This window comes from Panulirus ornatus, chromosome 4 (assembly GCF_036320965.1).
Source record: "Panulirus ornatus isolate Po-2019 chromosome 4, ASM3632096v1, whole genome shotgun sequence".
Classification (NCBI taxonomy): domain Eukaryota; kingdom Metazoa; phylum Arthropoda; class Malacostraca; order Decapoda; family Palinuridae; genus Panulirus; species Panulirus ornatus.
Window position 1 is genome coordinate 80961512 of NC_092227.1, and position 17383 is coordinate 80978894.

At 42.4% G+C, this 17383-nt stretch overlaps 1 protein-coding gene and 1 long non-coding RNA gene across 2 annotated transcripts in view; one reads left to right on the plus strand and one right to left on the minus strand.

Annotated features, from left to right (window-relative positions):
- Positions 1-17383, plus strand: part of LOC139745863 (uncharacterized) — a 311101-nt gene that overhangs the window by 118006 nt on the left and 175712 nt on the right. The window lies entirely within an intron of this gene.
- LOC139745855 (uncharacterized) overlaps positions 13147-17383 on the minus strand; it is a 486509-nt gene continuing 482272 nt past the window's right edge. The window contains 2 exon segments of the mRNA XM_071656482.1: positions 13147-15029; positions 15032-15248. Coding sequence (XP_071512583.1) covers positions 14526-15029; positions 15032-15248 — 721 coding nt within the window. The 3' untranslated portion in view covers positions 13147-14525.

Sequence of the window (17383 nt, forward strand, 5' to 3'; positions counted from 1 at the left end):
CTTAAGATACATTGGAATAATGATCCAACAGATTTCAAAAAGACTTGAAGGCATTAACACGACAGGCCAAGCCATGTTACTCAGCCCCGTTTTTAGAATCCCAAGATACAACGTGGAAAGGTGGTTGGGGTGAGGGGTGGTAGATGGCGTGGTGCAGAAATCTCCTACTTACTTAAAAATTCTGGAAAGTTATATAACAAAGTTTGAGGTTTCCAAAGCACTGACATCACACAGACCAAACCATGTTACTCAACACGTTTCAAAATCACGATAGGAGTAATAGTAAGCAAAGGTGTGTGTGTGTGTGTGTGTGTGTGTGTGTGTGTGTGTGTGTGTGGCTGGTCAGCTGGCTTGGCAGTGTTAGAGGGGGGGGGCGGGCGGCTTGACGAGGGTGTGTGTGTGTGTGTGTGTGTGTGTGTGTGTGTGGCGTGTGTGTGTGTGGTGGTGGTTTGGCAACAGTGGTCGTCCCCGGCTGTCCTCTGATGGTAGCGGAGATCCCGCGTCGACCCATGAAGGGAGGAGGACCTGCACTCTGCCCTTTGTGGGGGGGATTTAGATATATATTCCTCCTCCTCCTCCTCCTCCAGGTCCTCGTCTCTATAACACTGACAAGCTGCCTGAATGTGATCCGTCTTGTTGATGTGTGGTTTGGTGTGTGTGTGTGTGTGTGTGTGTGTGTGTGTGTGTGTGTTACAGGGAGAGAGTTTCACCCTCTTCTTACCCGTGGTAACATCACTTCTTTACTCCTTCTTATGGACGTATCATTTTAAGGGGTGTGTGTGTGTGTGTGTGTGTGTGTGTGTGTGTGTGTGTGTGGTGTTCATATAAGTCCCACAGTAGGACAGCGTAGCATGAACTAACCATAACCAGCAGGGTACAGTGTCCCAGTCCCCCTCTCCCTTGCGCGTAGCCTTGTTACACGTTCATTGCTTGGGAAAAGATACGTATTAGAAGTTCAGGACAGCGTGAACGTTAAGTCCAGAAAGACGACTTAACTACGCCACATCTTCACAGTCTGTCCAGGCGGAGTTCTTGCGATCGCTCATGAGTCGTGGCGAGCGAGCCTCGTAATCTGGACTGCCATGGATTTTCAGCCTGCAATCTGAAGGATTCGTTTTGAGCCCCGGGTAAGGAAGGAAGGGAGCGGAGCGGTGCGGTGGGAGGGATGTACGGAGGAGTCCTGGATGTGTTAGGTTTTCAATTTCCAACATCGCTCATGGCTTTTATGATGAAAGATTAGGTCTTTTTTATACTCTAATGGCTGAGAATTAACAAGGAGTAGTTACTATAGCTGGGTGGAAGCAATTATATATATATATATATATATATATATATATATATATATATATATATATATATATATATATTGATCTTTGTCTGCAGTCTTGCCATATAGAAAACTTCTGAGACTCGCCTCGCCTCGCCTCGCCTTGCCCAACGTAGGCGGCTGTGACCCCTGCTGGATCGCTCTTTTGAGGCCGCTCCTGCAACCGTGTTCAAGAATCTCTTCATGTGAAGTGATGGCGTGTGTGGCCAGAGACTGTGTGTGTGTGTGTGTGTGTGACCCCGGAGAGCGCGCGCGCGCCCCCGCCACACAGGATGCACAACCCCCGCGTCGGGGTGGGACCAACTGGCAGGTCTTAAAGCGTACGAGCTAACCTCAGATGTGGAGCTTACTGTGTATATACGTGTTTTGTTAAGATATTATCAGGCTGGGAGGCATTCTGGTGGGGAAGGAGGGGGGGAAGAAAGAGAAGAAGAGTCTTCTATTTACATGATCATTTTCCTTTAACAGTGTACATCCCTCGGATCGTCTTTCTTATCCCTTGTTTTATCATTTTCTATCCCAGCCCAGCACTGGTCTTCAGGGGATGTTTCGCTGGTCGGAGCTACAGACCCACCAACCTCTCGGTCTATGGCTTGTAAAGGGGGGTTTTTCTTCGCGCGGTTGGTTGACCAAAGCGGCGTCACTCTTCCGAAAATGGAGGCTTTACACATATATATATATTATAGTCTTCTTTTATGAACCTGTTTCCTCACATAGGACAAGATTGACGCGGGACTTAGGCAGATGGGCAGTTCCCAACCACGTTGTTGCTCATCGAACAGGCAGTCTTATGGCAGTAGCGAGACACTATTTTGTCCCTCCTGGTGAGTGGTTATAGGAATGTATATAAGCCAGTGGTTATAGGGATGTATACAAGCCAGTGGTTATAGGGATGCATACATGCCAGTGGTTATAGGAATGTATACAAGCCAGTGGTTATACATCCTGGTTATAGGAATGTATAGGAATGTATACAAGCCAGTGGCTATAGGAATGTGCACAAGCCAGTGGCTAGACACTGTGGAAAGCATCGAACAAGAAGAACCCATTGTTCTTACGGTATGGTAAAGGAGACGACGGTGTGATGTATTGTTTATAAGGTCCTATGATAGATGGGTAGATATATGGACGAGGAGGGTGTTCGACAGACGAGACACGCAAGGGACTAAGGTTAACCATAATCGATGGACAAAACTCCATAGCAAAATCTGAGAGTAAGGCAAGATCGTAATCAAACGTCCTAATTACCTTTAAATGACATTCTTTATTTTCTCAAATATAATCCAGGTTTGGAGGACGAGATAGAAGAAGAAAAACGTTCATTTAGAACTCTCCAAAGAGGAGGAGGAGGGACGAAGATAATTGAAGAAGTTTCTGGAAAAAAAATAATGGAGACAAAAATATCGTAGGGATTAATGATGGTAAAGTGATGCCACCAAGAAGTAGTACCAATTTAGAATTAGTGAGAGGAAATAATAGTCACTTTAGAAGCAGTGGGAGGAAATAATAGTCCCTTTAGAATTAGTGGGAGGAAATAATAGTCACTTTAGAAGCAGTGGGAGGAAATAATAGTCCCTTTAGAAGCAGTGGGAGGAAATAATAGTCACTTTAGAAGCAGTGGGAGGAAATAATAGCTCCTTTAGAAGCAGTGGGAGGAAATAATAGCTCCTTTAGAAGTAGTGGGAGGAAATATTAGTTCCTTTAGAAGTAGTGGGGGAAATAATAGTCCCTTTAAAAGCAGTGGGAGGAAATAATCGCTCCCTTCGAAGTTGTGGGAGGAAATTATAGTCCCTTTAGAAGCAGTGGGAGGAAATAATAGCTCCTTTAGAAGTAGCTGGTGAAAATGATAGTCCTTTTAGAAGCAGTGGGATGAAAGAATAGTCCCTTTAGAAGCAGTGGGATGAAAGAATAGTCCCTTTAGAAGCAGTGGGATGAAAGAATAGTCCCTTTAGAAGCAGTGGGATGAAAGAATAGTCCCTTTAGAAGCAGTGGGAGGAAAGACTCGACCCAACACTTCTACGACCCTGGAACGTGTCTGATCATATCTGGAAAAGGTTGAGGACTCACCATTCCATGAGGAGGAGGAGGAGGAGGAGGCTGTGTGGTCGTGTCCCTCGCTGAGGCGTAGGAGTTCACGGATGCTTAGTTCATGGCTAGCCTTACGTAAGGGAGTTGGGAGTCAACCCTCCTTCAGAAAGAGTGTAGTGTACGTCCATAGCCCTCACGTCTGCACGGCACACACAAAAGAAAAGAAAGTACCTCTCATGCCTCATCCCTGCCTTTCTGAGATAAATGGCGATTATTTATTCATTATCACCTTATCAATGTTTCATTCATTTCAAGATTCCAATACTGGAAAGCTTTTATTTTCTTAAACCGTTACATACGTTTTTATCTTTAATGGTTATGCTTTGTGAGGCAGGTGAATTATTTGGCTCTGTGTACATCACTCTGTTTGCCGTGTGATAGTGTGTGTGTATGTGGACAGTAAATGATCGAGACGATGGTAATAAAAGGAAACCATATGAAGAAACGTATAATAATTATAATAATAATAATATGATAATATTAATGATGATGATAATGATTATTATTATTATTATTATTATTATTACTATTATTATTATTATTATTATTATTATTATTATTATTATTATTATTATCATTATTATCATCATTTTTGTTATTATCATTATAATCATTATTATTATTATTATTATTATTATTATTATTATTATTATTATTATTATTATCATTATTATTATTAGTATTATCATTATCATTATTATGATCATTATTTATTATCATTATTATTATCATTATTATCATTATTATTATTATTATTATTATCATTATTATTATCATTATTATTATTATTACAAAGATGATAATAATGATAATGATAATGATAATTATTCTGATCTCTCATGCCTGCTCGCTTTTTCCTGTGCAAGCGAAATTTTTTTTTTTTTGAGGACTTGAATATTTCTAGAGGATAGAAACTATATAAAGAGGATACAGATTTGAAGTAGAAGGTAAAGGTTTTAAGCTGAAAGTAAAAATTCGGAGTGAGTAAAAATTTTGAGATAAAGAAAATTACGAGATGGTTAGACTTCTAAGAAGATATGAGAAAAAGAAGATAATTGATTGAATATTCGTAGATGGTAAAAATTTTGAGGAGAGGATAAAGATTCTAAGGTGGATTAAAAAAATTTTGAAGGAGCGTGAAAATCTCAAGAAGGAAATGAAAAATCTTAGATGAGAGTAAAAATCTTCTGGAAAAGATAGAAATTCAAGATGTGGGTAAATATTGTAAGGGCGTAAAATGTTTACTATGAGCATAAGAATTCAAAGCGATTGGAAATAAAAGCGTAAGAATTCAAAAAGGCTAGAAATAAGAGCGTAAGAATTCAAAAAAGCTAGAAATGAGCGTAAGAATTCAGAGGGGATCGAAATGATAGCGGAAGTATTCAAAAAGGCTAGAAATAAGAGCGTAAGAATTCAAAGGGGATAGAAATAATAGCGTAAAAATTCAAAGAGGCTAGAAATAAGAGCGCAAGAATTCAAAGGGGATAGAAATGATAACTTTCCGTCCAAAAGGAAAAAAAAAAAATGTGTTGGAGGTTAGCGTATAGTAAATCAATCATTAATATTCTTGTCGCTGTCTGTGCGAGCCCATATGTGGGTTCGATGTAGCTGTGGCGCCGAACTGGACTTCGTATACGAGGGATCTGTAGTGGCAGGAGATGACGGTGGCGAGGTTGATGTGGCGGTACATAGCTTCTTCCCAGGCCTCTAGATGGGGTCCAGGTGGTGACCATTTGGTGAGAGCTTGGAAGGATGGATGTGCTCTGTCCAGCGGCTCTCTCCCACTGGTAGGAGGAGCCGAGGATGATTGTGCAATGCCCCTTATTCTGCACCTTCTCCAGTGCCCACCCTTGGTGTGTAGGGGGAAAAGGAAGAGGACCAGATGGAGGAAAACACAGGAGTCTGTGTGTGTGTGTGTGTGTGTGTGTGTGTGTGTGTGTGTGTGTGAGTGTTTAAGGAAGTACATTTTGTGAATCCTCCTTTTAAAAGGATCCAAATATTCATCTGGTATGGAGACGAGTGTTATAACCTCTGTGGGCAGTGGAAGTATTTCTGTGAGTGTTCTGGTGTCATCCAGGACCTTTCTAAAGGTTCCTGGAGCCCGAAGTTGCGCTCCTTCCAGTAACAAGGAAATGTAACCTTTAGATTAAGAATTTATTTGATAGATTATACTTTTTTTGTGTGTCTGTGACCAACAGTTTCCGGACGAAGCGTGTCCCATTCGAAGCTATCTTGGATGAAAGGGATCAAGTGCACGGAAATTGTATGAAGAGATCATTCAGGGCTCCGCCGATGTTTGAAGACTTGACTCTTGAAGGTAGAAAAGTTACAGAAAGAGGGAACGACTTACGATGGAAGAGAATTCCTGACAATGACTGTTTCGAGGGAATGAAATGAGGTATAACGATCAATCTTCGAGTAGCTGGGCTCCACAGAGAAACTGTGCGAAGCAGCAGCCAACCGCGTTTCTCGAGGACATATGCAGAACTTCACGAGAGCAGTGGCCATAGTAATACCTGTAGAGCAAAGAAAGAGTAGCAATTTTTCGGCGGACGGAGAGGTTATGCCAGAAGAACTGATGAGACGGAAGGCTTTTGATTCCACTCTGGTTAACAGAGAGAGGAATAACCTCCTTAGATATGTGAGCATTACTCCATGCATGGACGAATATACCTCCTGTAATTGTGAGATACCTGCTCGCATGAGAAATGATTGAGGTACCTATACAACACCTCCCATCTTTAGGGAAACCTAAGACTTTGTGAGGTTGATTACGTGGGATTTCCAAGACACTGTTGAGGATATGGTTATGTTCGACATGTTTATGTTATTACTGGGTTGAACTGTTGTGTTTTAGAAACAGAGGGAAACGAGTGATTCTATTATTGAGACACAGGGAGCAATTGTATTGTAGAGCTAACGATTTTAACTAGGTCACTGCTTCCCCATTCCAAAGTAAGGTCCAAAATGAGCGATGAATTGACTTGAATACGAGAAGGAGAATTAGAAAGAAGAGGGAAGGTTGTAGTGTGTGAAGTGGCATCATCAGAATGAGATTGAGTAGTATTAAAAGTAGAAGAAAGACTATCATCGGTATAGAGAAGAAAGAGTGTTGGTGATGGACAGAACCTTGAGGAACACCACCGTGATATAATAAAAGGAGGAAGTCGCTCCATCGACAACCACTGCGATGGCGCGCCCGAAGGGGAAACTATTAATCTGGAGACAGAGAAAGAAAGAAATTAAACAAAAATGAAATTGATTAGAAGGCAAAGAATTGTGCCACCTTGACAAATGCTTTGGAGGTATCGAGGGCTATGAGAAAAGTTTCTTCAAAATCCCTGAGACAGATGGACTAAAGGTGAGGCACATAGGTTAGATCACCAGTTAGCGCTAGGAAATCCATATTGGTGGCATGGAAGAAGGGGATGGGATTCAAAGTGTATGAGAAAGTGAAAATTAAAGAGAGTTTCGAATACGCTGGAAGTGGCAAAAGTAAGGGAAGTCTCATTTCTTTGGGGATGGGCCACACCAAGGCATGCTTCCAAGAAGAAGGAAAAAAATATCTGGGATTTTAGACAAAGGCGAAATAGGCGAGGAAGGATCGGAGATAAACTCAGAGACACGCTCGTTTTACGAGTCGAGGAGGTGAGCCATCTGAGCCATACACCTTATCCACCAGGAACTGGTAGAGTGTACTCGGAAGACCTCGCGCAAGGGGAGGACAGGTGATGACACAGGTTTAGTGGAAGGATATAGTGGAGGCGGAGGAGGAGAAGGATGGATTAGTAGCAGAATCATCCATTGTGGAGCTAACTTTAGATTATTGACTTGAGAGAAGTTGTTTAAGAACCAGAATGAGATGATGATTAGGTTTTTCACTTCATTGGCAACTCTTATCATTATCCCCTTTATGCCCATCACTGAGCAAGACAGGGGCAATCCAGTACACTCTCTGGACGATAGACCTACATTATTTTATATCAAAATAAGACCTTTGAGTATGATTCTTTAAGCACTGTCGTTCTGAAAAGACCAAACTCAAATCTTCATACATCTTAAGACATTTATAAAAAAAGAAGGTTGGAAGAAAACGCCCCAAGGTTGTGCGCATTTTTTATCAATAGTAATAGTTAACAGTTTCACGCTAGGTCACTCAGCACACCACATTAAGTATAGAGAAATACTTAAATAAAACACTTGGAATGTGGAAGGCACAGTAAATATACCATATTGTCACTACAGCTACCAAACACAAACGATGAATGCACAGGGGACTGTTTGTATGTACACAAGGGACCAAGGCCTTCACGCAGCCTCCTTACGTCCTGCACACACCGCTGACTCCGGAGGATCAGAACGACGTAGTGACTTAAATCAGGAGTAACAGTATGCAAATTACCACGAGGAAAAAAAGAAAAAGGAAGGAAGGAAAAATCGCTGGAAAAATAAGACTGTATTGCTTTTTTTTTGGATGAGGACGATGAACTTTACATTGTTTGATACTGATGGTATTTTCCTCGAAATTTGGTTGTGCTGTTTCAAGTCTGTATCAGTGCGTGTGGATTTCCACTGTGTTAATGACACGTTTTTGTACATATTGCATTCACTCACTACTTGTCGTTTTTTGATGAAAATTCCCGGAGGAAGTTCGATTAATATTGAAGGTAGTAAGGACCTCTACCTGTCTATATTTTTGGTTGTAAAATTCTGGAAAAAAATAAGAATAGAAAAATATAAAGAAGAGTTGGCCAGTGCGAGGCTGTGTCATTTCACTGACAGTCTCTCGCTCTCTTATCTTTGGATGAGAGAACTGTTGAGCCATATACCGAGTTATCAGGAACATTAAGCGAGTGAGGGACATTTCTCTATTTTCCCTAACACAAAGGGACTTACGACTGGGCTACATCTATTTACAGTCTCTTTCGCTGCTTTTATGAACAAGAGGCTGACGCAAGGAAGCACTGAAGGATCAACTGAAGTTATTTTAAGTTTCGTTTATGTTGTCAGACCAGAAATTTCATTATTCTAGTTCTGATATATATATATATATATATATATATATATATATATATATATATATATATATATATATATATATATATATATATATCTTTCTTTTTTCAAACTATTCTCCATCTCCCGCATTAGCGAGGTTGCTTTAAGAACAGAGGACTGGACCTTTGAGGGAATATCTTCACCTGGCCCCCTTCTCTGTCCCTTCTTTTGGAAAATTAAAAAAAAAAGATATATATATATATATATATATATATATATATATATATATATATATATATATATATATATATATATTCCTTCCAGAACTGTCATAGGAAATTTCTTAAGGGTGGGCAGTAACAGAGAAATCTAATTCACGTTATCTATCAAGTTAAAACTAATGTACATAAGAATCTTGAAGTCCAGGGCATTTCGAGGATTATATTTTCTTAATTCCGTCAACTCGTGTATTTCTGAGACCCCGAGATGGATATGGTGATTCGTCATCCCCAATTGGCGATAGAATGGCTCGTTGTCTTCCTACACACTGGCCATGAATATCATCTTATTACAACCTGATCTTGAGGTCATAGGTAGCCCTACCTTCTGAAGCTTCTCGCAAGTAAGACGCGCCGAAGGCCGAAAGTACAGAATCGAAACCGAATCACTATTGGAATGTGTAGGATTCAACCCTCTGCCGCTAAGATATTTTTTTTTTTAGTTCTATGTACACTTTACCTCAGAAGCGTGAGTCACATGGAAATCAGGCAGATGGAGTTAGATCACATCCTATTTGTTTTTAATTCCTTTTAAAGAGAAAAAAGATGTCATCGCACCGATATTTCCTTCATAAACGTAGGAACAAAAATAATTCAGACGAACCAAAGATTCTATTTCGAAAGGTCTCTGTGAACTGCTTTATATCTATATCTCTGGGCTGCTTAGCTTCCAGCAGTGTATCGGTATGACATCAAACGCTTGCAAGTATTTTAGAATATGACGTACTAAAAGAAAATGGCATATATATATATATATATATATATATATATATATATATGTATATACTATAATGTCATCCACACCTTTCCTCATTAGAATGTGTTTGCATACGTTAAACATAAAGAAAGAGTCGAATGTTTATGTGCAGAAAAAAAATAGAATTACTGACACATTAGGCTCTTGTAAATGAACATTTAATGTTAGGCTGACTTGACGATGGTTTCACCCAGTCTAGTACGTGCGTTTCGCCGTCAACCCACCTCCCCCTCTGGAGCTGGATATCCTCGTTAAACACTCGGTAAGGTCAAAGTCGCTTCTAAACACTTTGGCTGTTCTGACACTCCAGCTCATCTGATCTCGTCCCCTGTCAGTAGGTGTATATACGACGAGTCTGTTACTGCCTTTCCGTGGCTGGGAGTCGAAGTGTTCTCCCTCAACGGCGGAACTCCCTCCCTTCCGTGTCTCAGCGAAGCAGCTCCTCCCCATCCCGTAGAGACAGTTTCATCGCTTCCCCACTCCACCAGCTATGCTGGCGAGTGCTGCTAGGATCACCCACGCCACGCCCGTGCATGTGCACACTTTGACGTGGCGAGTGTATTACGCAGACAGTCGGAAGACGCTGAGACGCATGTTCGAAGGCGTTGAGGTCCGGTTCGATGGCGGTTTGGCGCAGTTCGAACGCGCTGTATCGCGATTCGAAGGCGGTGTAAGCGGAGCGGTTCGAAGGCGGTGTTGCTGCTGTCTCCTTACCGGTGATGCATATTACACACAAAATCAGATAATGATACATATCTATCTATCCAGCCGAGTTAAAGAAAACGAAAAAAACAAAAAACAAAAGAACTGAACCATTCAATTCGATCCCTACATTACTATTATCTTCTCTATGGTTATAAAAGATTAGATACTGCGACACTACTTCACATGACAGGGGTTAGATCTATTTAAAAAAACATCCAGTCTTAAGAATCTATACAAAACTAACGAACAAGCATTTCCGTATAGAAATGGTGGCTATATACAGACTTAAACCTATGTCATGCCCGTGTCAGTTCGCATATACTTAAGCATCAAATCGTTTTTAGGGTTAGTAAGATTATTCGCTTTTAATCATAGTGATACTTCTCTCTACAGATAATGTTTATAACGTACTTACATAGATAATGATAGGTAATAAGAACGTAATTATAGGAATGGTAATGATGATAATTGTAGTAATAGTGGTGATATTAATAATGATACTGTTAATAACGTACTGATGATAATAATGATAATAATAATAAAAATGATGATAATAATAATAATGATAATAATAATAATAATAATAATAATAATAATAATAATAATAATAATGATAATATTCATAATAATCGTAATGATAATGATGGTATTGATATCAATGTTTTCGTAGAATTATAAAACACAAAAGGCGTGTACTTTCTGGCACTATTTTGGCACGCTTCAAAGCGTCACTGAATCGGTATAATCATACAAGACAACGAAACAAAACGACAAATAACCACATCCTTCGCTAGAAATAATCTAAATACGTAATGTTTTCGACTTTCAAAAGTGCACTTATAATTACAGGAAACTTTGTTGTGACTAAACGTTGCAAGAACTGGAAACATCTTTGACAGAATCCACGAAGAGATGAGACGAAGTCGAGGTTCCACCTGGAATTCTCTCACCGACCAAGCGTCCAGGAACGTCTTCCAGGACTTCGAAGACCCTCGATGTGTCCTTCAGCTATTTCCAACTCCCATTAAATGGTCTAGTGGTCTCATGAGACATGACTGAGTGGCCCCTGGGGGGGGAAGCAGACAGCAGGTCTTCTGGTGTCAAGAGACAACCCAGCACCAAGACATAGTATCTTCACTACCCTGAAGGTCTTCCGATGCCTCAGGCTTTCCATGACCTCGCGGCGCCCAGGAAAATGTCTTCAGCGATCTGATGGATCCTCTGGAAGCCACGGGATGTTCTTATAACACCTCCAAGTGTCGCCAAGGAAACTATCTTCGATGTTCTGGAAGTTCTCTGGACTCGGACGCTGTCTACGAGAGCCATATTGGCAGTCCGGAAGACATCATATCAGCCCATCCTTCTCATAGTCTTGATCACACTGGCATATAACGTACAGTCCCTTCGTAACTGAAGCATCAGGCAACAATAATCGCTGTAGTCCATTCCTCGTGTTCCTAAGTCTGGACCGATGGAATGCATCTCGGTAATATATATATATATATATATATATATATATATATATATATATATATATATATATATATACTCGTTCTGTGTTTGTTCCAGTATCCTTAATGCCAAGATTCTAACTAAGCCAGAGAAGAGTGGAATGTGATGGGGAGAGAGATTATACGCGAATCGTCCAACTTGGTTTAAAATTGAAGGCATAGTATATATATATATATATATATATATATATATATATATATATATATATATATATATATATATTGATAATTGAAGGAAATTATAAAAAAGATGGAGCTTTAGACTCGAGTAATTATCAGATACAGGAAAATGGGGAACTGAACGAATATTTGTTCCATCCTTGGTGTACTCTGGTCCGCTGGCCAAACCAGCATCCTATGATGTCCAACAGCACATCTGTTCCAGGTCATACGATCAATGGTGTGGTCGCTGTACTTCTCAATAGATTAATTGCACATAGATTTCAGCAAAAGCCAGAAAGTTTGGCTGGAACATTAGACGTAATGCACCAAAAAAGAAAAAAGAAAAAGCAACATAAACTGTGTCAAAATAAGTTAATACTCACTTTCAGTGAAATTATAACTTTTTTACTCTTTTTTTTTTTCTCGGGGGAAGAGGTGGGATTTGAGTTCGAGTACCAGATAGTCCGATATTTACGAGTAGTCTCTGGAATGTGTTTTTCATATAGATGGTGTCCTACCTACGTCTCTTCGTTGTATATCACCTGACTGTTATATTTCTTACTTGTGTCTCCCCTGGTGATGTGATTATTACACGAAAGTGCACTTGGGAACTTGTGTTTCAATTCCCCGTGGTCATAAAGGAATATATATATATATATATATATATATATATATATATATATATATATATATATATATATATATTGTTGTCGAACTCATGTCAATGTATATCAGTAATGCTGTAGACTCAACCATTACTTTTTGGACTTCGAAGAGTGTTGTAATGTGTTCGAACATGAACTGCTTCAGTTAAACCTTGCAAGACTGAGACACCTTTGGGCAATAGCGTCGGGACACACAGGTGTAGTTAGCTGCTGGAAACCAAATACACATCCATGATTCATGATCATTTCCAGGATCTGCCTCCAGGAACGAGTCCTGGTGTTACCCAGGGCCTCGTTCCAGAGGCTCCTGCACCCCCAGGGCTGCGCTGCTTCCAGCTGCAGGGAAATGTAGACCTACTGAAGTAGTAAACATTTCCCCTGTACGGTTGGGTTTATTAGATTGATGTGTTTCAAAAATTCATTTCATGCCTTTGTGATGCTTCAGGGACCTGGGAGTGTTCTACATTCATTATCGTTGGCACTCCCTTCCCAGCTGAAACCATCTGTCGATGCTTGGAGAAGAGAAGAACGTATTTGCCATCTGACAGACAGACAGACAGAGATTCGATTATACCTCATAGCTGTAAGAACCTCTAAGTAACAGAATCATTTATACTTATAACAAAAATCTTAAAAGAGTGAAAAATATAAAATATTACGAAGATTTTTCCTTTAGTTAATGTTTACACCAAATCTTTCACTCACTTGCTCTATTGACTAACATAGTACTATATAGTTGCGAGGATAGCGGTGGATAGTAGCTCCCTAGTTGTGTGTGTGTGTGTGTGTGTGTGTGTGTGTGTGTGTGTGTGTGTGTGTGTGTGTGTGTGTGGAATATACAACACTGAATCATCGTCACTGGTATTCGAACCCATTCCACTGTCTGTGACACTTTCTACGGCATCGAATATGGTGCGCATTCAGTTTTTCAGGTTTATTTTCCACGTTTACTAGTTGTTTGTCTATGTCTTGCGGCAACGACTCTTATCTGTGTACTTGTGTAGCTATTTATTTATTCATTTTTATTGTATAGCTGGACATCGCACTACTGAAGCCGCTAAAGATTAGCGGAGAGTCCGGGCTCCGATGAGCCGCTCTCATCTCTCTCACGGAATGTACGGTATCAAGTCTTTGTTAGCAGCCACCTCCTGGGTGTTGCTGTAACTGCGGTCTAGCTCTAACCGCAGTCTTAAGGTGATCGCGGTCTTGCTGTAACCGCAATCTTGCTCTAACCGCGGTCTTGCTGTAACTGCGGTCTAGCTCTAACCGCAGTCTTAAGGTGATCGCGGTCTTGCTGTAACCGCAATCTTGCTGTAACCGCGGTCTTGCTGTAACCGCGGTCTAGCTCTAACCGCAGTCTTGAGGTGACCGCGGTCTCGCTGTCACCGCAATCTTGCTTTAGCCGCGGTCTAGCTCTAACCGCAGTCTTGAGGTGACCGCGGTCTTGCTGTCACCGCAATCTTGCTGTAGCCGCGGTCTAGCTCTAACTGCAGTCTTGCTGTAGCCGCGGTCTTTCTTGCTGCCCCCGACTCTTAATCATTCCCTCTTTGTACTGAGGACCTCATCGCCGTGCCGTGGGCTACAGTGTTGTGGCTGACCCACGTCCTGTTCTCACGTGGCTGGTGAGGTTGCGCGTCTTGTAGTGCGAGGAAGCAAACATCTCTAAAATCTCCGCTGGCGAGGCTGTGAGCCAACAGCCCCGGGCGTGAAGGTTTCTTCTAGCTGTGTGGACTACATGCTGCCTCGTAGAGGTGTAAACCGCTCGTATGATCTGACGAGGTCCTTCAAGTCTTCCTTCGTCAGTAGACGTCCGTAGCTTTCGGTCGCCACGGGGCAGATGCGTTGTCCGTGGCTACGGCCAAGCCCGTCACGTATGTACCGTTAGAAGGCGTCCCGGGTATGTCTGTTGGGCCTTACAACGTTCTGGAGGTCGTTGAGGTGTGGCGAAGTGTTGGGGACGTAGTGACGGAGAGCGGAGGCAGCGTCGTGGTCTGTGGGTAAGAGGTCTTGGTTGTCCGTCCGGGGGGGCCTGTCTCAGGCGGCTTGGCCCGGCGACCCCTCGGGAGGAGGTCGAGGGTCAGGGGAACTCGGCCTTGGTTGTGTGGGTGAGGCGCTGCCCTTAGGGTGGAAGTAAGGGGCGAAGCGATGCAAGGCAGGTGCCAGGGGAGGGTACACCGGTCGGGGCAGCCTCACGCCACCGTCGTTGCCTCCCGTATTGCCGGACTGCGAGGGGGCGGCGCTGCTCTCTCTGGACACGGGTCCTCCCACTCCTCCGGTCGGGGAGGTGTGGGCGGCGGCAGCGGCAGTGAGAGAGGCGTGGTGGGCCAGTAAAGTGGCGTTGAATTGGTTAAGGCCGTGCAACGCCGCCCATTGTGACCACAGCTGAAGCGGGAGGTTGACAGGTGAAGGTGCCGAGGCCGTTCGACCAGCGCCTAAGTTGTAGAGCTGCGAGATGGCGGGCGACAGGTTGCCCAAGCCGCCTAGGCCCGACCCCAGGCTAGGACCCAGTCCTGGCCCCAACCCGCCCGTCGAGAATGAGACGACGATGGTGGGGCCAGCGAAGTGGTGGCGAGGGAGGTGGTCGGGGTGGTGGGTGTTGCCGTGTGTGAGGACCGGAAGAACATGTGGGCGCGGGCGGCTAAGACAGCACGCTCCTCTAGGGACAGCGGCGAGGCGGTGCTCTGGTGGGCGTCCAGGGATGGTGCTAGGGCGTTGCGGAAATACGGGTGCTCCGACAGCATGCTCTCCATCGTCTCCCTGAAATGACACAATAGTAGCGTTAGGACACTGTGTTCATTACTGTAGTCCCTGTAGTACGAGCAGAAATAACACTATAGGGACGTTAGTACGCTGTGTTCACTGCTGTAGATAGTGTATCTCTCTCTGAATTAACGCAGTAGCAGCGCTAGTACACTGTTCACTACTGCAGAGCCTATAAGACAGCAGACAGTACAAGTACTGTAGGTACTTCTTGTACCAAAGAAGCCTACTGGGATCGCAGCCTGCAATTTATTATGTCGATGGCTCCAATCACGAATAGAAGTCTCCACCTAGGCCAAGCCTTAAGTGAAATAAACACACACACACACACACACACACACACACACACACACACACACCTGGCTTAGGCTCATGTGTGAATGTGTGTGGTATGTATACGTATAGGAGTAAAGACACGTTACACATGTACGAGGTTAAGAGACGGGGCAACAGTAAGAATTCTCTCTCCGAAACTCAAAAACAGTAATCACACACACACACACACACACACACATACACACACACACACACACACTCACACATACACATGGATCTCTGTAGTGTAGACGGTTAGCGCTACTGACCGTCACGCATGCACGGGCCGCCTAGGATCAAACCCTCAGAGTTTCGAATCCTGGTTGTAGATGCGTCCACAATCCACCCAGATGTTCATCCTCCCCTAGGTGCAGGGCGATGAAATGGGTAGGCTAGGGTGTGTTTATATAATTATAGAAGAGTAAGAGACATGATGCTTTTATTTAAAGTTGAGACGGGGCAACGCGATTGTAAAACTCTCTCTCCGTAACATTCAAATGATAGTCACAAATAGTAAACACCACACACACACAACACACACGCGTACACACACACATTCACACATTCACACAACTTTTCCGAATAGTACAAGCAAGCTGTAGCACAAGGAGCCAACGAAATACAAACAAGAAAGCAAAGGGGAACATAAAGGTCTTTGCGGAGACAGGTTTCTATCTTTTGATTAGGATCAGATCTTAACTGATAACAGTGACACCAGAAGGTAAAGAGTTCCACAGCTTAGTGGTGTGGGGAAAATGAGTGGTTATCACAGCAAGCCATCCTCATGCAGCCAAAAGCCACACAGTAATTACTACAAAACAGTGTCTTATAGAGTGATACGTGGTGTACCTAATGATCAAGGTGGAGTAATACGTGGTGTATGTAATGATGAAGGTGGAGTAATACGTGGTGTACCTAATGATAAAGGTGGAGTAATACGTGGTGTATCTATTGATAAAGGTGGAGTAATAATTGGTGTACCTAATGATAAAGGTGGAGTGATACGTGGTGTATCTATTGATAAAGGTGGAGTAATAATTGGTGTACCTAATGATAAAGGTGGAGTGATACGTGGTGTATCTATTGATAAAGGTGGAGTAATAATTGGTGTACCTAATGATAAAGGTGGAGTGATACGTGGTGTATCTATTGATAAAGGTGGAGTAATAATTGGTGTACCTAATGATAAAGGTGGAGTGATACGTGGTGTACCTAATGATAAAGGTGGAGTAATAATTGGTGTACCTAATGATAAAGATGGAGTAATAATTGGTGTACCTAATGATAAAGATGGAGTAATACGTGGTGTACGTAATGATAAAGGTGGAGTAATAATTGGTGTACCTAATGATAAAGTGGAGTAATAATTGGTGTACCTAATGATAAAGGTGGAGTAATAATTGGTGTACCTATTGATGAAGGTGGAGTAATAATTGGTGTACCTAATGATGAAGGTGGGGAAGCAGTTAGCTATCTGGAACAGAAACTGGTGGAATCATCTACAGACGAGAGAACAGCGAACAAACAACATTGCGAAGGAAAAGTGGCTCAAATTTTGAGACGACAATGGAGAGTGTTGATTAGGTCGACTCCGTCGAGTCACTACGTAGAACTAAGAGCCACTCAGTAGTGAGAGGAGTTCTCTCTACATGCAGGGACGAACTCGTCCCTTGTATAAATGGGCGTAACTCCGTAGCAGAATCCTTAGTTTCGTATCTTTCCTCAAAACACTTCGGGCAGTGTTGTCTGTACTGTACGCCTTGGAGAAACAAGTTAGCATCGATGAGGAGTTCAGGAACTTGATTGTGGAAACGGTC